At 41.3% G+C, this 20,967-nt stretch overlaps 1 protein-coding gene across 8 annotated transcripts in view; it reads left to right on the top strand.

The window, feature by feature from the left end:
- The window catches only part of RGMB (repulsive guidance molecule BMP co-receptor b), a 99,603-nt gene that overhangs the window by 7,803 nt on the left and 70,833 nt on the right, over positions 1 to 20,967 (top strand). For 5 of the 8 annotated variants that reach the window (XM_082458166.1, XM_082458167.1, XM_082458168.1 and 2 more), the window contains exon 4: positions 2,266 to 2,774. In XM_082458166.1, the coding sequence (XP_082314292.1) occupies positions 2,266 to 2,774 (509 nt within the window). Of the gene's footprint in view, positions 1 to 2,265; positions 2,775 to 16,361; positions 19,790 to 20,967 lie in introns of those variants that run through there. The other 3 variants (XM_082458161.1, XM_082458162.1, XM_082458163.1) reach the window with 1 other exon arrangement.

Here is a 20,967-nt window from a genome sequence, read left to right as displayed (position 1 = left end):
GATTTTATAGGCCATAAAAAAGAATAGGCACTGCAAGTTTAGCAGAAAGTTCTTCTGCTGTCATTTATATGTTGTCCAAGAACTGTTCATTACTGAGTGATCTTGGCCCATATTTTATTTTCTTGCTTACTGCTTACTGTGAAGCTGATTTTAAAAGAAATGATACTGTAGTTATGTCTTTTTTTAAGCTATCAAGTACTGTCTTGAGAATCAGGCATTTAGTAGAGATGTGACATGTGGAGGAATGAAAACAGGATTTGAGGAAAGGCACCATGCTCTGGGCTTCTTACTAGCTGTTTACAATCCAGCCAGGACAAGGCCTTTAGTGTCCCTTTGTCTTGATTTTCCCATCTGTAAAATGGCTTTAATGCCATTTTGGGGGTTGTTGGTTGGTTGTATTTTTTGTTCACATTTTTGCTTTTTTGAGTAAAAGTAGTTGAAAAATGATTTGATCTACTTTATAGAGAAGAATTCTATAAATATCAACTTTGGAATGAGCAAACATAAAAGGGACCAAACACATAAATATGTATTTGATTTTTTTAAGTGCAATTTAGTGATAGCTGTAAATTCATAGCTCCAAAATATTAAAATATTTTAATCTTCTCTTTTACTCGTGTTAAATCAAATATCCAGTCTTGACTATATTTTTCCCTTTTTGGTTTTTGAAATTTAAGAATGGTTGGGGAAGTGCCTTAAGAGGTTGTCATTTCCTACCCTTTGTTTCCCCAGCTGATGCCATGAGCAGAGATTACAGGCTATTTTATTCAGATTTAAAAGCAGTTTACTACTGAAAAGATTAAAATATCTTTCTAAGATGATTATTAGGGTTATCAGATAAAGTACTAAATCTTGATATTATCCTGAAGTTTTGTTATGCCTAAATCTTGAATAATTATACATTTAATAATATTCTACTGACTGATTTCCCCCCCACAATAGATATTTTATGCCTAGAAAAGATCACAGAGTTTACTGTAGAACAGCCTACTCATTTCTCATATGAGGAACCTAAGACTTGACACTGAGGTTCCTCCATGGTTGAGAGACCTATAAAGAATGTGCAAGTAATACAAATACGTGTTACAGTTCATTTGTATAAAATTTGAGGTGGATGATAAAGAAAATTATTTTTCTTTTCAGTAATTCTGGTGTTCCCATTTTAAGGAATATAGTGTTAAACTGATTGGTGCACACCACTGACCTAGTATTGGCAGTTCATTGTGTTTTTTGTGCTTTGAGAGATTTTACAAATTTTTATATGAGAAGCTAGGGGCAGACCATAATTTGAAAACTGACTTTTTAAATAGTAGGGCAGTAATCACATGATTTTTCATTACTTCATTTTAGCTTGACTTAAATCATTAAGTTTATGTGAATTGTTGATTTAGGGAAAAAGTCGTTTATATATACTCTAAGAATTCTGTCTCTGGTTCTGTTTCTGGGAAAAAACATAGTTGGTGGGGTCACCTGTCAGTGTTATGTACTTTTTGATTCAGTGTACTTTTACTGGTGAACTGTTTAGGAGCTGGAATCCTAGTGTGATTGATGCTATGGGATAAGTGAATACCTAGCTTGGTCAAATCAATCACTTCATTTTTTTAAGGGAACATTTACACTTTGTATTGATAGAAACCAGGAGATTAAGTGTTAATATGTATGCAATTTGTTGATAAACATTCCTCAAGAAATGCAGAATAACTTAGTACCTGGATTTTTTCCTGATATTCTTTCCCTATAGCCATAGTAGAATCGGGTAAAGGTGTTTTAACTAATCATGCTGTAATTTAGGAGTTTCCCCTCCCTGAGGTGTGCAGGCTTTACTCGTGGTTTTGTGCATAGACAGTGATTTCCAAAGCAAATTACTTATGCAGTTTTCAAAATCAAAACAAAGTTCATATCTTTGACTTGGTCTTAAAGCAAAGACATCTTTCTCAAAATCTATAAACAATAGCAAAGTTGATAAAATATTTCGTTTATCATTCCCTTGTAATTTTACCCTAAGAACACTGGGCTAGACTCCTGTTTACTCACAATGGCCCATGCTTTAGTTTCAAGTTAACGGGCTGCATGCAGTGTTTCTCCCAGTGGCTTACTTTGTGAGAGGCCAAGAAGCACAATACAACCCTATTTCTGAAGGCCTGCTTAAAATAGGAGTATATGAAATAGAACAAACAGTTCCCAGAGGAGAATGTCATTTTCTCATGTAGCTCAGGAAGTTGTGAAGCATTTAAAAAATGTTTGTTCTTATCTTCTTTCTCATAGGTGACTGCCAACAGCCAGCCCAATGTCGAATCCAGAAATGTACCACGGACTTTGTGTCCCTGACTTCACACCTGAACTCTGCCATTGATGGCTTTGACTCTGAGTTTTGCAAGGCTCTGCGTGCCTATGCCGGCTGCACCCAGCGAACTTCAAAAGCCTGCCGTGGTAACCTAGTGTACCATTCTGCTGTGTTGGGTATCAGTGACCTCATGAGCCAGAGGAACTGTTCTAAGGACGGACCCACATCCTCCACAAACCCTGAAGTGACCCATGACCCTTGTAACTATCACAGCCACACGGGAGCCAGAGAACACAGGGGAGGGGACCAGAACCCTCCCAATTACCTTTTTTGTGGCTTGTTCGGAGATCCTCACCTTAGAACTTTCAAGGATCACTTCCAGACATGCAAAGTGGAAGGGGCCTGGCCACTCATAGATAATAATTATCTTTCAGTTCAAGTGACGAATGTGCCCGTGGTCCCTGGATCCAGTGCTACTGCTACAGATAAGGCAAGTGTACTTTTTCCTTCTTTCCTATAACTTTCAGATGTTTGATTCTTCAGACAACTTTTGAAGTGTGATACAAAAGACCTAGTTTAAAAGGAGCTTCTCTTGGTCATCTTGGCACGCAGGATGGATGAAGGATTAAATGAAAATTACTTGGTAAAAGAATCTCTCAGTGGAATTCTAGGGCCTATGTAAAATGTGGGTCTAAATTTAAATAGGCAGTGATATGAAAAATAAAAAGTAAACATTGAAGTTGGATTCTCTAGGGAAAAGGCAGGCCTGTTTAATGAAAAAAAAAGTTCTTTTTTTTTCAGTGGTGTCATTTTTAAGTGCAGATGTGTGTGGCTCTTGAAGAAATCCATGTTCAGATTTATCAGATGACTGAAATGTGTGTTCTGAATAAAGAACACTGTGAAGCCAGAGGCAATAACCCATCAGGAAATTTTATTGGGAACTTGGAAGCTATAGTAAAATGTAATGGCTATAAGCCAGCTTCTCAGTGGCAAGCCCACAGTGGTGTTTTAGTTCCTAACCTAGTGGTGACCAAGGAAGTTAAGAATTGGATATTGCAGAGCAGTGATATGTAACCCCATGTAATCTCAGGATAAAAATGTAAGTCAGCCTGAGGGGAAAACTGACATAGTTAAGTTAAGCTTACCCTGTCTAGCTGCCAGTGTCTGTGGTTGTTGTTTGTTTGTTTTAAAGAAACTAATACTGAATAGAGATCCTCTAAGCCAATTTTAAGGCACCAGTGTCTTAGTGCAAGTAGGTGGAGAGGAGCTATGAATGGCTTTCCAGTTGCCAGTCTGAGCTAATTCAGGTGTTAATAAATAAAGCAGTCAAAAAGGGTTGTCCATGAAAATAGTGTCCCAAGTAAGCAGCTCCTTCACTGTCTCCTCCAACCACAAAATCACACATACAGGTTTTCTCATCTTGCTTGATTTCCTTTGTTTATCTTTTCATCAATTGGTTTAGACTAAAATATAATTGACAGGGAACAAGCTTTTATAATACTTAACGACTGTTCTTTTGATTCCAGGACACCTCCCTTGCCTCCAAACATATGTGGCATAGTTAATAAGTGAATTTAAATTATTTTACTTGACATTTTGTGGAGGGAATTTTACAGCACCTCCAGAGGTGTATGGAGACACCCCGGGGGTGTCACAAATCTTAGATTAGAAGTCATTGCTCTGAACAAAGAAGACTATTACATCAGTCTAGACATCTTAGGGGAACTTAAAACTATTTACACTTCAACTCCCAATAAAGCCCAAGCTTGCCTTTCCAAACCTTATATCTCAAGACTTTTCTTCTTCTGTGTTTTACAAGTATGCAAATAATTTTTCCTATCTGTATATTAAAATATGTATTTGCTGTATGTTATTATATGAAGTTAATATAATTATGAAGTCATAAGACAAGCCATGGGCAAAAAATCCATCATTATTGCAGTCATAGGATATAAAACATGGGAATAGTCTTTGGAAAGACATAACACTGAAAATTCAAGAAGACAGTTCCATTAAGAATGTAGAAAATCATCAAAATCATTGTGTAAATAATTGAGGGCTTGGAGTGGTATCCTTCAAACGATACTTTTGAGATTAATAATTGCTGTGTGCATGGGAAAATACAGTTGACCCTTGAACAACATAGGTTTGAACTGCACCAGTCAACTTACGTGGATTTTTTTCCAGTAGTAAATACTACAGTACTACACGATCCATGGTTGATTGAATCCTTGGGTGCAGAACTCTCGATACGGAGGGCCAGCTATAAAGTTATATGTGAATTTTCAACTGCACAGGGGTCTTTGCCTCTAATCCTCCTGTTGTTCAGGGGTCAGCTATATTGTTTCTTTTCACAAGCCCAAAGTTTTGTTTTCCAAGCCTTCCATCCAGTCACATGTCACTTCTATTTGGTGTTCAACCTTTCAAAATTTTATACTTTTTACTGATCATGTTGAAAATATTTGGGGACAACTGGTTACCTTATGAGTATTAACATTATATAAATGGAACAGTCGACACTGAAGTACTTTAGATCATTCTGTTTCAGTTGTGGTTGAATCTCTCATAGTTTTTAGCAAATAAATAAATACAATTTGTTTTCTCCCTCACTTTGGTAAGGATCAAAGATTTTACCCATTCCAGAAAGGAGAGGAGAAAAATTATCCTCTAACATAAATTCAAGCAGACAGTGAGAATGTTTGGTCTTTAATTGCACTATTGGAAAGTATTTCCCCACATCTGGTGTCCATGCTGTTCAGCAACAAATTACTCTGTGACCTCTAGTAGTTGTTTTTTTCCTTCTTCTTTTTGTAACTCTCTCCAAAGCCCCCAAAAGCATCTGGAAGGTTACTGTTGAGGGCCTGTCTCCATGTTGGTATGGCTTCTGCTGGTGAAACCAAACAAAGGCCTAAAATTTTGCACTGCAATTTCCTTTTACCAACCCAGGGCCAAAATAAAACCTTTTAAAAATTCTAAGCAATGAAAAAATGATGGCAATAAAAATAAAAACAATGAGACAAAAAAGTACATAAGAAATAAGTTCCAAAAAAGATCTAATTTTTTTTCCTTGATGTCTACTGTAATACTGTTTTCAAAAAACCTTTAAGAAGAATTTTTTATATGAGTCCCAGCTTTACTGAGACCTTAAACACATACATAGACCAGCTATTGGATAACCCAGCACTGCACATTGCAGATACTGTGTCATCCTGTGGTCAAGCATTTTTAATGACCTATGTGCTCAGTGTCACTATATTTAAAGACTGACCAATGATGTCATATCATAGAGGCTGGCTGGTTGTGATGCCGAAATTATAGTATTTAAGCAAACATTCATTTCACCACCTTCAGCACTAAACTGAAGCACTAGACTCAGGTCTAGTGAAGTGCTCAGGGAAGTCCCTAAGGCAACTCAGTCCTGGTAACCTGGCTTCTTAAGCAAGTCATCTTCAAGGCTGTCTTTGTGAGCTCTGCCTGCCCCTGAACACCCACGTTTCAAACCTCATCACGAAAAGACAAAGCTTGGGGGGAAAAAAATCTAAACTACAGAGTCACCTGTATACTCAAGGGGTCATTTATTAGCTAAGACTTTTCCTTATCCACATGGCAAGCAGTGAGTGTAAGGCAGCAAGACCTGCAGTCCTTGACAGTTTGGCCTCATCTTCCCTTGTCTACTTTCTCTCCCCCTTCCCTGGGAAACGTAGGTCATGCTGTGTGCAGGTATGCCTTCTCAGGGCCGCTGGGTTTATGTCGTACCCTCCACCAGCCTGTTAGGGATCCCTTCCCAGGAGTCTGCATGGTTGGCCACCTTGCCAGCTAGATGTGTTCCTAAAGGGGAGACCAGGGCTATTTTTTCGTCTCTCCCCACCCTGGGGCTGCCGGGGTTCCTGGCACACCTGCACACCTCTGCTGAGATCCATGTCAGCTCTGGGCCACCTTCTACACCTTTGGCTGTAAGGGGCAGCTTCTGGCCTGCAGGCACTCTGCGGGAGAGAGATGAGAGAGGGGGCAGTCTTAGAACTGGCAGCGCTGGCTATGTGGGAAGAAAAGCATTTTCTGTTTTGGGCTGGGGGTGGGGAGGGGACACAATGCCAGTATCTCTCCTGGGCCTCACACAGGTAAATAACCAGGTCATCTGTGGGGATGCTGGGCTTCTGTACCTTCTCTTCCACATTCTCTTTGCCAGCCTCTCAGTCTCAACTCCTTTTTACTTCATTCTGTGTAACTATGTATCCCTGTTTATGTGGATTTAATAAGGAATTGTATATGCCATGATTACAGAAGGTGATTTTGGTATAAATTATTTTATGAAAGGATTCTGCAGTTTACAAATGTATTCCTAGTAACATGTATTAAAAGCACCAATCTCTCAGGTGCATTTAAAATGATTCCTTTTCCAAAAAATTTCAAGGATGAATTTATTACACACCTAAACAATGGCAATATTTTAAAAAATTATTCTGTACAAATAATTGGTATACCTTTGCTTTGTTTTCCTTTTGTTTTAACGTAATCATGTCCTTTCTCATCACTCTAGCTTTTGTATGCTCTTCTTCAAACTCAGTGAAACAAAACTGCAAGTAGGAGGGGAGATTGAGTTGACAGCAGGTCCTTTTATAGATCTTCAGATTTTTCTGTACTTCATCCTTTAGTGAGAGAAGGTGGTTTACCTTCAGGCAGTTTGACTTTGGGGAAGAGGTGTGTTCTTTGTGCTTGACCAAGCCAGGTGGCTGTTGGCCAGGTGAATGGGTACTCTGAGGTGCCTTGTAAATTCTTGCTGCTGCCATGGGCCACCAGCTCCCAGTGACCCCATGGGCAGTAGCTTTCAGTGCCTATCCAAAGCATGGTAAGAGACCCTGTCTTGAAAGTCCATAATTATCCCTAAGTCTCAAACTCTAGTTACTTTCTGGGAAATTTCCTGAAAACTTCCACTGGTTGATGATACTAGAGATACAGGAAGACTTAGTCCCTTTGACCCATTCTTGCTTACTATCTTCATCAAACTGTATAACCCAAGGTGTTCCCTGATGATAAAATACTCTTCACTGTAGGGTCCTAGAGCATGATTGGATCCTGTGCTCCTTTCTGATGCCCCTTAGCATGAACTGTTGTTCGACAACCAAATGGGCATGTAAACCAATGTTCTGGGTCATTCTCTGTTAGTTACAAAATCAGAGCCAGACGCGCCTGCATTGCAAAGGCTTTCCACTGTCTTTTTTAGGCATATCTTTGGATCAAGGTTTGGAAATCTGTCCTCTCTTGACTCTAGGCCTAGTGCATTTTTTTGTAGCCAAGTTTTTGTAACCAGTTTTTAGTATCTTTATGGAGACAATGTGAGCTACACCGTGGTGATCGTTCTTATTTTTGTGGACTAAGGAAGATGCCTCATCCTTCAGTCTGCCGGTTTGTGTTTTGAATACATGGACACTGTGCTTACATGCTACATTGTTACAGAAGGGACACGTGGCAGTTTCATTGAGAATATAGAGCCCTTTCCTTCCAGAGAGCACAAGCTGTCTTGCAGATACATTGTAACTAATCCTTAAAATCTGAGATTGCTCTTTGTTTTGTTATGATGATCTGTTATGCAGCTAATTCTTGCCATCTTTTTAGGATTTGCATCTTGTCATGGTCCTCCTTGTTTTGCAGAAACGCTAAAAAAAAAAAAAAGTCACGGTCCTCCTTGTTTTGCAGAAACGCTAAAAAAAAAAAAAAAAAAAAAAAAAAAGGTTGTAACACCAGTTGAGGCATATTGCAGAACAGATGGGAAAGAAGTTTGCAGTTGTAGCTCCCAGCTCGTATACTATATTCATTTCTCTGATAAAATGTATAATGTGGTGCTGCATTTGAAACACCAAGCGTTAAAGGGCCTATTGTGTATGGGAGATGCAGAGGTGAATGTTGTCTCTGCCTCAGTCTAAGCACATAACTAAACTTTGCAGCAGTCAGTGGAGAATTGTGGAGTTTGTGTTGGGGGGGAAAAAAGCCATTTTCAGGGTTTCTTTTTAGAGCATTGCTGGCCCACATTATAAGCTGGTTCCAAGTGCTGCGAGTTGTCTCGGGTGTCAGGAAGGACCAGGAGGTTGGGCCAGAGAGATGGGCTGCTGTACCCATGGCCTGACTATCCCCGCTGGTCACCATCACAGGTCAGTGTTCTTACTCCTAGGATTTGTCACAGTCTCCCTTTTCACCTCCCACTGTTCAGGTGGCCCCTCACCTGCACCCAGGTCTCCTCACTCCTGTACACCCTAGCAGGCTCTAGAACCCTGGCTGCCACTGTTGAAAGGTTGTTGACCTTTGATTTAATACCAGAAAGCTTTCTAGGGAATTTGACCATCAGTGTCACCAGTTCTTAGTTAAATTCATTTTTTTCAGGGTTCCATCTCATCTTTAAGACACATGAAAACATGTCTTAGATAACCTTATCCTCCCTGAATTTATTTATTGTAGAGATAATATTGAAACATTAAAGAATAGTTTTTAGAAAAGCAGAAATCAGCTATAATTCCAGGTGGTAGTATTCCTATTCGTCCTTTTCTGTTTCCTGCATAGCTCTCGTTTGTATTGGATTGTAAGGTCTCAGGCCCAGAAACTATTCAACTTTGCTTCATAGAACTATATGAAACTTCAACAGATTGCCTGGAGGTAAAAATATATGTGGGCAAAGGAAGCAGGAAAAGAAGGAGAAATTATTAGCTCCATGATGTATCTGTAAGTGTGAAAGATCATTTTGTAAGGTGAAAATGGGCCTGCCTTGGTTATTCTTTATGCTGTACTTTCCAAACAAGATACACCTTTATATAGTTCATACAGATTCGTGTACTCTGGGTAATGAGTCTTTTATCATCTTTCTATTCTCTGGAATAGAATGAAGAAACACGGAAGATGTTAGTGGAAACTGTCTAAAAATGTATAAAATTTGTGTCTGTGTATCTTGTCAGTTTTATATTTTGAATCTCTCTGTGCCACTCCCTCTGTCCCAGATGTGGTTTGGAAGGACAAAAAGGACCTTCGTAATCCCCCATTTATAAGTGAAATTAACCCAACGCCTGCCTGAGCCAGCCAGGATTCCATGCGAGTGCTGTGGGCCTCTACTCCTTTAAAACAAATCCACACTCCTCCATAGTTTAAACCAGAGGCAGGAGGCCAAGTCTGATGCACAGCTGAGAGTTAGAACTTGTTTTTCTGTCACATTTCCAAATGTTACTCTCTGCCCTGTTAAATTTTCTTTTGAGTTAACATTTTGAGAGGAAGGGGCAAGAAGGAAACATTGGATGGTTGGTACTTTTTTTGTTGGCTTCAATTAATGCTAACCAAACAGTTTCTGCCTGTGCGGAATGTGGGATAGTTACCTACAGTGTTGAACAATGAAAAATGCTACCTTACCCATTTTGTCTTTATTTGTTTTGACTGTAGTAGAACTTGCTCTTCCACTGTTTTGAATTTTGTGTTCTCATGGGTGGGGTAACTTCAGGACTTCTTAAACTGCTCAGCTTGTCAGTAAGTAATAACTAACAAGAATAGCAGCACCCATCTAAGATGCAGAATTTAGCTGGAGAGCCTTGTCGTGAAAACATGATGCTGTTGGGTCTAGAAAGAACTTCAGGTGAAATTGGGTCTGTGGAGAGAGGAGCTCTGTATGTCCCAGTTAGCTGGTTATTTTAAGAGTTGGAGCCCAGAGTACCTTTGCTACTGCTGGTGGGGTTCTTTCAGTGCTGGAACTTAGTATGCACACTGTGGATAGAATTGATGTGACAACATTTAAATACTAACTTCCCATCTACTCTGCATGTGCTCCTGAAAAGGGGGTCAGGGTTTAATCTTTCCGTCTAAAGGTGTGTGTGAGTGCACACATAAGCACACATGTGCATTTATGTGGTGTCCATGCTTTCCCCTCTCCCTGCCTCAGGAAAATGAAGACAGAAGGATATTGTTTTGTAACTTTCCAGTTAACTAGCTTCTTGGAATATATGGTCACTCCCTCTAACCACCTCGTTCCTGGGCTTTGCTTTTCTTTTTTTTTTCTTTTTTTTCTTTCTTTCTTTCTTTCTTTCTTTCTTTCTTTATTTATTTATTTTTGGCTGTGTTGGGTCTTCGTTTCTGTGCGAGGGCTTTCTCTAGTTGTGGCGAGCGGGGGCCACTCTTCATTGCGGTGTGCGGGCCTCTCAGTGTTGCGGCCTCTCTTGTTGTAGAGCACAGGCTCCAGACGCGCAGGCTCAGCAGTTGTGGCTCACGGGCCTAGTTGCTCCGTGGCATGTGGGATCTTCCCAGACGAGGGCTCGAACCCGTATCCCCTGCATTGGCAGGCAGATTCTCAACCACTGGGCCACCAGGGAAGGCCCTGCTTTTTTTTTAATAGCCCTGGGAACCTGAAATTGAACCTACAAGTGACAGAGTGCGAGTGTATTGTGGAGACCTTCAAGCCCTTTTGCTTTTTAAATCACCAAAACTGAAAAATGACCAGTGAGGCTGTGATTTCCTAATCCCCATTGGTTTGGGAAACAGCTGTGCTGAACCTAGTCCCAGAGCATTTGCCCGAAGTCCTGCTAGAGCCTGGGGATCTGTGGCCCTGTGCCCATCCCCCGCTCCCCCCCCTCCCCCCCCCCCCCCCCCAATTAGGAGGGAGATCCCTGAAAGCAAGACCTGCTAGGGCAGATTCCTGCCCCTAGAGTTACTGCCTCTGGCCCTGGCTGTCACCTTTCAGAATATTTTTAGCCTCTGGTCTAAAGCACAGTGGCAGCCTCGGCCTGTAATACTGTCCACACGTATCTAACTTCGCATCTAGAAGCATAGTGAGTTCCTACATTTGCTGGCCTCCTCAATGCAAAGTCCGAACACAACAAACAAACAAGAAGTTCCCTTTGGGGTTCTCTGAGTGCCAAGACTGTGAGGACCAGAGAGAGGCTTTCCTCCCCAAACTCAGCTCTGGTCTGTACAAGGAAGCTGGCCAGTTTCCCTGTCTCTGAGCCTATTTCTACTTCCAGCCTTCCTTGTTTTAAGTGTACAGAAATTGCTCTTTGGAAGTCGACGTTTTTTTCGCCTGTCCCTTTTATGTGTCGTCCCTGGGCCTGCTTCCCTTTCTCTCTCACATGCTCTTTCCAGCCACTGAGCTTAGTGCTGCTCCCCTGGACCACCCTAGCAGCCTCAACTGTGGGTGTCCTTTCCCTCTGGTTTGGTTTCTTCTTTCTCCGTCTGCTGCCAAGAACCCCTCCAGCAGCCAAGGCAGCCCTTGTTCCTGCGTGTATTACCTAGGGCAACACTGAAGAATAAATAAGTCTGATCCATTCCGTTTCTCTGGAATCCTGTAAATGCTCCTAGAACAGAGCTCTGTGGAAAGAGACTCATGAGCATAGAGAAACCTATTTTCATATCCTTAGAAGGTAGGAGATGTTTATAGTCTCATTCAGGACTTAAAAGAAGTCTAGAGTAAGATTTTTAACCTGCCACCCTCCTCTTAAACACATGTACTACTGTCTTCCTGTTAGTATCTTGTCCTAGTCCAATGAAATTACTTAAGAAACTATACTCTTGTAGATCTTAAGTTCAGATTTTCTATAGGTAGATAGCTGATATGTAGGCTGAGTCGCAATGGTAAAATTACATTCGGTTCATCGAGTTCACACCTTCCTGGCAGATTTTTTTCTTAGTTTTTCAGAAAAATTATCAATGACATCAGTTATTAACCAATGCAACATTTTTTCCTTAAGTATGGTACAGATACTCTCCTAGGTTTTGTATGAAACTGTTCAAACAGAAAGTTATTGTAGATGAATATGCTTTTGTTTCCTGCTCCACAAAAGGGAGAGAGATCCAGAGTTCTCCCCAGTCCAGCCGAGATACTTCCTTATGGTGCTTCAGTGCTTCCTAGGCTCAGGCTTCTCAACATTTAGAAAAACTGACCCTCTGAAGTTAAGATTATGTGTTTTAGAGTTGGAGATAGAGCACGTGTATTTATTTCTTTGAAGTATGCACTCTTGTTGGAATGGTTTCTTGTTTTGCTCAGCCTTGAGGACTGAGTGTAGAGGCTGTACTCCACTGATCTGGTAAGAGCAAAGGGGCCATGGGCACAGCGTTCTCTTATTCTCCCATAGTCGCCTGTTTTTTCAACCTATAATTGCACCCAGAGGATCTGAGGAAGTGGACATATCAGCTAATTATATGAAATAAAATTAATTTTAGCTTCCTTAACACAAGCAGAATCTTAATTAGGTACATATCAAAATTGTTTCTCTGTGTTCCAGGCTGATTTCTGTGACTTTCAGTTTGGTTTGCAGGCCCATCTTAATCCAAGAGATAGAGTCCCTTGATCTTAAAGCCCAGTTCTGGTATTAGAGAAATCTAGTAAGGTCCTGCACTTGCAGTGCCAGATGGCCTGATTAAACACCAATAAATGTTTCTTCCAAAATACAATAAGCACAAATAGTTAAGTGCACAGCCTGTGGGGAATTCTACTGTTTGAAAACTTCTGTGCAGCACTTTGCAAGGCTCTTGAGCCTGGGGAAGCTCTGTCTGTGCATTGCCAAGGCAATGCCTGGTTCTCTGGGCTGTGTCGTTTTCATTTAATTTTTTTTTATTTTCCTGGTGGAAAGGAGAGGCAGCTGCCTCTAAATGTTGGTATTTCACAGCAAACCTTAAATCCTTATTGCCTTACTCGTGTGGAAAGGTTGATTTGTAGCTGCTGTCTTGCTCTTCCTAAGAGACCCGTTGGGTGGTAAAGATCTCGGGGAATGAAACATTAAAAATGAATGAGGGGACTGGAGTAGTTTGTCTGAGGTGAGGGTTGGGAGGGGCTGGGCAGGGGAGGTTTAACAAAAGGCACTGGTGTTTTAAATGCACAGAAATGCCATCCATCAATAATAAATGGTGTGGCATAGAACAGCTGTGCCAAATTGAGTTATTACAGCATATGGATCAGTTCATAGAGGGGGGAAAGTAAGCAGCATAGCTGGTGTTTTTAAATTATCTGTTTGAGAGCTTTAGAATGCAATTTTGAATGTCCTGTTTTTACCCTCTGACAGCTGCTAGTTGGAAATATAAAACGTGTGGAATTACCAAACATTCCAATTAAATTTTGAGTGTTTTTAAAGTAAGAATTATTGAGAGTGAATAAATTTTGGGTTTTTTTTCTGAAGAGGGAGACAGAATCTGAAAATGAATTTCTGGCCCTTCATGGCTGAGTGCCTGCTTTTTTAAGACCTCGAGTTGTAATTAATTGTATGAGGAATGAAATTACATTACAAAACTTAAGTCACGTGAAACTGTTACCTAGTGTTTTCTACTACATTGATTATATCTCTAGGTATCTCTTCAGTACCTACTTAAACTACAGAGGACCACTCAGGAAACCTCTCTCATGCTTTGAGGTTGCTTCATTACCCTCAGCATCTTGATTCAAGGGCTAATTCTATACATATGCTCCGTGCGAATTATTTCACCTAAAGGAGGAACAACAAGAGAAATACCAGCTTTGTTGTCTCCTAGAGAAAATCACTCCTAGGAAATTGGACAGACAAAAATCCATTAGGTAAACTGGAATATTTTGTAAGTGTAGATAGTATGCAGAGGTCAAGCTTTAAGTTTTACTTGATCTTCTAGAAGTATAGGAGTTACTGTCAGTGTCACAGGCATAGCAGAGGACAATAACGTGAGAGTGTTTGAAATGACTCCTGAGTTGGAATTGGTGGACTTGGTGAGAGCTGGAACTATTCCACTCATCTTAATATTGACCCTTGCTTGCCTTTTTTGGAAACTTGTTTGGAATTGGATCTCTCTGGTTTGTTGTCCCAACAAAACTAATTCCTCTGTGTTTTTCCTAAGGTGCACTAAAAAGTACTTAATTCTTGCCGATAATGCCAAGTTGGTTTAAATTTGAGGTTTGTTAGACTGGAAGGACAAATGGCCTAGCTGTTGTAGAAGAGTTCATTTACTCTTTGAGTGTGGATGTTCTAGTTGAAAATGAGGAGAGTGGCTGTATGAAGTGTCTATCACTCTTATTGTAGCCGTCTGTATTAACTTTCAACTCTTTCAGGTGCAGAATTTACTTGAATAAATCTTTTTCACCTCCAGGGGATCCCAGCTTGCCTTAAAAAAGCACTTGTCAAACTGTCTTTAGAGCCACGAAATAAATCTAGTTTATAGTCCCATTAGATATCTAGCTCAAAATCCCACTCTCTCTGGAAGGTCATATGGTTGGATGCACAACGAATTTCCTGAAATCATCTCTGGTACACCTCCTTCAGGTTGTTAGGAAGGTGTTGAAATGTGAGAAGGCTGGTCATGAAATTAAGTTGTGGCTCGGTAATTAGGAAGGGAGAAAACCAAGCATTTTCATAGTGCATTGTCTGGCTTTTAGTTGCAGCTGCAAACAACGGATATGAATTTAACCAGTTGCTACAGTGCAGCTGGTTCAGATCTGGCTTTATAACTGGCTGAAGTGAAATGAAATGGCTGGAAAATTCCAGTCAGGTAACACTGGTGGTAACATGTGGAATTAAATAGTGTGAGCAAATGCTGGCCGGGCTGGGGAAAAAGCCCTTCAGACATAAACTTGAGGGTGGTAGTGAGGACTTGTAGAGAGCGGGGTGGGGAGGGGGCCGGCATGGCCTTTTTAACAAGGGTCTATTGTTTTGATTAGTCCCCTTGCAGGAGGTGGAAGTTTCCCTCCATCCAGAGTAATCTGTAGAGTGTTTGGCTTGTCTACCTCCCTCCTTGACTGAAGTCACCTGATACTTTTTTTTTTCTTCAAGAAGAAAGAATAATTGGGATTGACACATATACACTATTGATGCTATGTATAAAATAGAAAACTGATGGGAACGTACTGTACAGCGCAGGGAACTCTACTTAATGCACTGTGGTGACCTAAATGGGAGGGAAGTCCAAAAGGGGAGGGGAGATCTGTATGTGTATGGCTGATTCATTTTGCTGTGCAGTAGAAGCTAACACAACATTGTAAAGCAACCATACTCCAGTAAAAATTAATTTAAAATAAAATAGTTCTCTGAAAAAAAAAAGAATAATAAGCTGTTACCTCAGTTATTGACAATAACTCAGATCTCAAAGCATAGTCTTTTTTCCCCTTGGGGACCGTTTTCCCACCTGTGTGACCCAGAAGGCCCTGTCTCTTCCTCGTCATCTTCCTTCCATCCCCTGCGGCAGAGATGTTGAGGATGTTGGAGACAGAGGTGCTCAAAGTTCATATTTTTAAATAATTGTTCTAATGAAGGAAATAAAATCGGTTCACTAAAGGGAAGCTTTTGTATTATCGGTAGTTTTTTCTCCATGAATTGTCTGCTTAACTTGGAGGGTTGAGAGTTGACTGGGGAACAGATTTCTGAGAAGTCGAAGGGCCATCGTGCTGTTTGGGGGAAACATTTGCTGTAACTAGGTTTAGGGTATTTAGTCCCTGCCAGTGCTTGGGAGCTGCATTTGCTAAGTGAGTTTGCTGTCACAGCGATTAGCCAGTCATGTGAAACATTTGATTAAGGGACTTAAGAGAAATCTTTCCTGAGGCACATGATTGGTAGCTGTTGCTGGGATGGCCCCCTCCTCAGCTTTCCATTTCCTCCCTCAGTGTTTATAAGTAAGTTTGTAGTGATGAGTCATGGGATATGGTTTTAGGGTCCAAGGGAGAAACTTTTTAGAAATCAAAGTTCTGGTAGGTTTATTGTTAATTAAGCCAATTAGAGCTTCTGCATAACTGAGAACGGAATGTTTTTTTCTCAGAGCTCTACCACAGCTCACCTGTTTTTGGAAGAGACAAGAAATAAATTACCAATAAAAATTGCCTGTATCCCAACAACAGCATTGTTCTGTCTTAGGAAAATGAAAATTTTTTCCTGAGGCATATTCCCCGGATCTGTGTTAATTTAAATTATCATTCCAAATACATAGGAGTTTAAAAAGTTCCCCTAACAGCGACACCATTCACTTGCAAGGCAGAAGCAAAGAGGCCTAGTCTGGAGATTCTGTCTCTAGCCATTCAACTCCAGAAAGGAGAGCAGCTCTTGCCACACAAGGATGCACCGTCCTGTATCCCTCCCATCGTGTTAAACTTTGTACGCGTTCCTTCCCACAGATCACCATCATCTTCAAAGCCCACCGCGAGTGTACAGATCAGAAAGTATACCAAGCTGTGACAGATGACCTGCCAGCTGCCTTTGTGGATGGCAGCACCAGCGGAGGGGACGGCGACACCAAGAGCCTGCGTATCGTGGAGAGGGAGAGCGGCCGCTACGTGGAGATGCACGCTCGCTACATAGGGACCACGGTGTTCGTGCGGCAGCTGGGTCGCTACCTGACCCTCGCCGTCCGCATGCCTGAAGACCTGGCCATGTCCTACGAGGAGAGCCAGGACCTGCAGCTGTGTGTGAACGGCTGCCCCCTGAGCGAGCGCATTGATGACGGGCAGGGCCAGGTGTCTGCCATCCTGGGGCACAGCCTGCCTCACACGCCCTCGGCCCAGGCCTGGCCTGGCTACACACTGGAGACTGCTAACGCTCAATGCCACGAGAAGATGCCGGTGAAGGACATCTATTTCCAGTCCTGTGTCTTTGACCTGCTCACCACGGGGGATGCCAACTTCACCGCCGCAGCCCACAGTGCCTTGGAAGACGTGGCGGCACTGCACCCCAGGAAGGAACGCTGGCACATTTTCCCAAGCAGTGGTCGCGGGACTCCCCGTGGAGACAGCCATTTGTCTGTCAGTCTAGGCCTCGCGTGCTCCATCCTTATTGTGTTTTTGTAGGGGTTGTCTCTTGTTTTGTTTCTGTTTTTGTCTATAACAAAATTTTAAAATATATATTGTCATAATATATTGAGTAAAAGAGTATATATGTATATACCATGTATATGACAGGATGTTTGTCCTGGGACACCCACCTGATTGTACATATTGTGTTTGACTGTTTTCACATCTGTTGGATGTAGTGTTCTTTGATTGTATCGATTTTGTTTTGCAGTTTTGTGAAATGTTTTATAATGTCCCTGCCTGGGGACCTGTTAGAAAGCACTTTATTTTTTATATATTAAATATTTATGTGTGTACCTGGTTAGTATGTATATAGTACACGTGCACAGACACCGTACGCAGCGTTCCCTTTGAAGATGACCGGCGACGTCGTTTGTAGCTCTTCCTGGCTGCGCCCTCCCGTCCTCTCCCTCTGCTGCTCATCCCGCGCACAGCAGCTTTCACCTGCCGCCTCCTGGCGCAGCTGCCTCGTTCCTTTGAACTAGCTCCTTACCCTCTTCTTCTGCCCTCACTCGATGTGGAAGGACGACAGTTAACCCCCCTCCAGGTGCTTTTGGCTGTTCAACACTGATTCTAGGACGCCCTCTCCCTCTTTTACAGCTGTCACTTTTTCAGAGGGTGGGGAGAATGTTAGTACAGTTCTTATTAACTAGGATTGTTATATCTGAGCACTTATAGTATGGTAGGTTGAATGAAAACTGCTGTTTTTATAGGTCAGAAGGGACTAGTGATGACAGTTTCATAGCTAAATACCAGGCATCTTGCTAGGCCCCGGCAGCTCTCAGACTTTTGTCATCCCGTGTCCTTGTTTAAACTGCAGCTTTTCCCTCTTTGAACGAACAAAACGCAAAAACATAAATTCAGTGCTCATGCCTTGCTCTTGTCTCTGTAATTTGTACAAGCCCGCATTCTCAGCCTTCTCTTCCTCGGCTGTTTGGGCTCGGAAACACACTGCCCCCTGTGTTCACGCCCAGTAAGCCCTCCTCAGTCTCGCTTTAGGATCCCAGGGACTGGGGTTTGTTAGATTCTTTAACATCAAGGCCCAGATCCCATCACAAAGTTCTCTTCCTTGCCCCCCACGCTGAGGTCTTCCTCACAGTCTTTGACACATCTGTGTGCATAATGGAGTGGACTAGGGTGCTCATGGCAGAGGCGCTTCCTTGGCCTGACTGTATGTAGCTGACTCTGGGTGCTGGTTAGTCCAGACATTCGCACTGGGCAGTGTTGCACCCCAGGTGGCCTCTCCATTTAATCAGATAACTCCCCCTCTTAACATCTGTAGGTGACTATTATTTAGTCATTTTACTTTATAGTAATTTCACCAAGCTACATGAGAAACTCCTTGCCTCTACAATTACATTGTTGGCCCCTCTTGCAAAAGGAGAACACCACCAACAAAAGGCAAGAACAGTAACTGAGAACGTGGACTCCAGGATAGGTAGGTTTATATTGTTACATCTAAAATATAAATGTATGGTTCCAAGAATTAGTGGTAATATTTATACTTTACCCTAATCATTTACATAAGTGCAAACAAAAGTTAACGAACTTTAAATTTCACAGCAATTTGGGTCAAGATTGTGCTTAGTTTTAGTTGGCCAGGTAATTTCTTCCTTTTGCCGTGTCCTGTTGATGAGTGGCACTGCCAGAGGCCCAGACTGGCAGGAAAGAGGATGTCATTTTGTGAAGTTCTATTTCTCTGTGAACTGATCTATCAGTCACAGGATGGAGATGTGGGTTCATCCAGAGGTGGCAAGCCTCCTCTCGACCATCTTCTGGTATATGAGAGAATAATCTTGGCCAGTCTGGGAAAATCATGAAGGCATCCTGCTTACAGAGAGTTGAAACCCAAACCTGTTATCCTTGTATAAGAGCTGGACCAGGGGCCTACCTACCATCAGCTCTGAACCGTGACTTCTTTTGTTCACTTACAGAATCGTGTGCCAGGTTAGAAGCTATAGTTAGCTGGTAATTTTGTTACGTAATTGAGTAGAATGAAGGAAAAATATCTAGGGTACTTCTAACCACTATTTTTGTGCAAATAGTCTAAAAGTGAAGTAAAAACAGTAGAAGTTTTCTACAGTATCTGGGTTTAGAGTGTATATGATTAACATACCTTTGTCCTTTTCAGGGAAAGCAAAACAACCACCTCTGCTAATAGTTGGGAAAAGAAAATTGGGTTGTTTTGCCATATAATTTACCTGGAAAGGATGCTTAAAAGCATCCTACATCACTATTATTAGTACCAGTGTATTTAGCTGTTCTCCCTTTATACTCAGTATCTCTGTATGACACTGAGGTCCTCCCCACAGATAACTGTTTCAGAAATACAGGTATTTCTCTAGAGAAGGGCCTGGTTTATTTTCTCCAGTTTCTTTCGTAGAATGTCTAAAGAAAATGCTACTTGCACATGTTGGTTTTTGAAATCCTCCTTAACCAGAAGAGTGTCGGGTCATACTAACACATAGGTAGGATGTAGCTGTTAAGACGTCTTCTGGGGGAGCTTAAACTTGTGGGAAAACACTGGTTTTCACAGATGCTCCACGTGGCTGTCTTTAAAAGACTCGAAACATTTTTTTGTGCTTCTCTTTGTTATGCTTGGAAACTCCTACAGTGTGTAGAGTCTTTGCAAAGAAACCTTTAGATGTGGTTCATAGGTATATGAATAAGTATCTGTGTAAAACAGTGAGTGTGCAGTGTGTAAATACTTTAAATTATTATGGTAGAAAAATAAAGTTACATACCATCCTGTGGAATGTTTGTTCTGTGATTATAGTGACACCTGCTGGAAGAACCGAGAAATAGCAGAAGAAAGGGAGTGAGGGTGTGTTTGTGCAAAATCCTTTATGGTTGGTTACTGACAGTAAGTCGTACAACTTGTCCACAGACTCATTTTCTAAACTATATCACTACTGTGGTTTTTCCTTTTTAAATTTTAAGCAATTGCAAAGAAGTCAGTATTATCCCAGAGGTCTGTCTTTAGTATTAGTTTTGGGCCCCTGCAGACATGGGACCTGCATTTGGTTCTTTGAAGGCAGCCTGAATGGCAACAACTTAGTCCTGGTGGGGAGGATCTTGGGGGGCAGGATTTTCTGGCTTTGGAAACTTTTGTAAATCCCCACTTCTTGGGTGTTCCAGAAAGAGACATCACAAGATTGTTAGTCTTTGTTCACTAAATATGCCAAAGGGTAGAAAAGCTTGAAAAAGAATTAAACCCAAACTGAAGGCACAGAAAAGCACTGTTAGTGCTACTAGGTAGAATATTAAATGGAGCGAATTCTGATTGGGGAAAACATACCTAATCATTTCTTAAAGAGAAAGTTAATCCTTATACTTAGTGTTTATGTGTGGCAGTTCAGAACAAATAAAAAAGGAAAATTATGTCAACTGAACTGCACACATGAAGTAGGATGAATGTTACAGCCACTGAGTACATAGTGCTTATGTCTGTACTGAATGAACACTGCGAAATAATCTATGTCACAATGAGGTCTGTACTTAAAAATACAAAATTCTTCACTATATTCATGTCCAGACCTCCAGCTTTCCAGGGATTAGAACTTGAGCAGCTGTCCAAAAATCTTAAAAAGAGGTTGTTATTGTCTTGAACAGCAAATGGTGACTAACAAATATTAAGAATCCTGTTAATTATCTCAATTTTCTCTTTTATTTATTTATTTTATTTTTTATTTTAAAAACATTTTTTTGGTACCCACACCAGTTAGCAGCATCCTGTTGCCTGGAATCACCTGGAATAACACAGTCTTGGATTGCTGCCGCCCTTTCTGGGCAAAGAGACTTTGCCACAGTTTTTCCCCTGTTCCCATAAACAGTTATCTATTTGTATGTGAACCAAGGAACATCTCTCTCCCTCACAGAGAATGTAATCAAGACATTCAAGAAACAGCACGCAGTTCCCAGTTCTTCGTTATTT

This window comes from Balaenoptera physalus (assembly GCF_965194825.1).
Source record: "Balaenoptera physalus genome assembly, chromosome: 3".
In the NCBI taxonomy this organism is placed as follows: domain Eukaryota; kingdom Metazoa; phylum Chordata; class Mammalia; order Artiodactyla; family Balaenopteridae; genus Balaenoptera; species Balaenoptera physalus.
The sequence above is the reverse complement of the archived record's forward strand: the minus strand, read 5'-3'. Positions and strand labels throughout refer to the sequence as shown.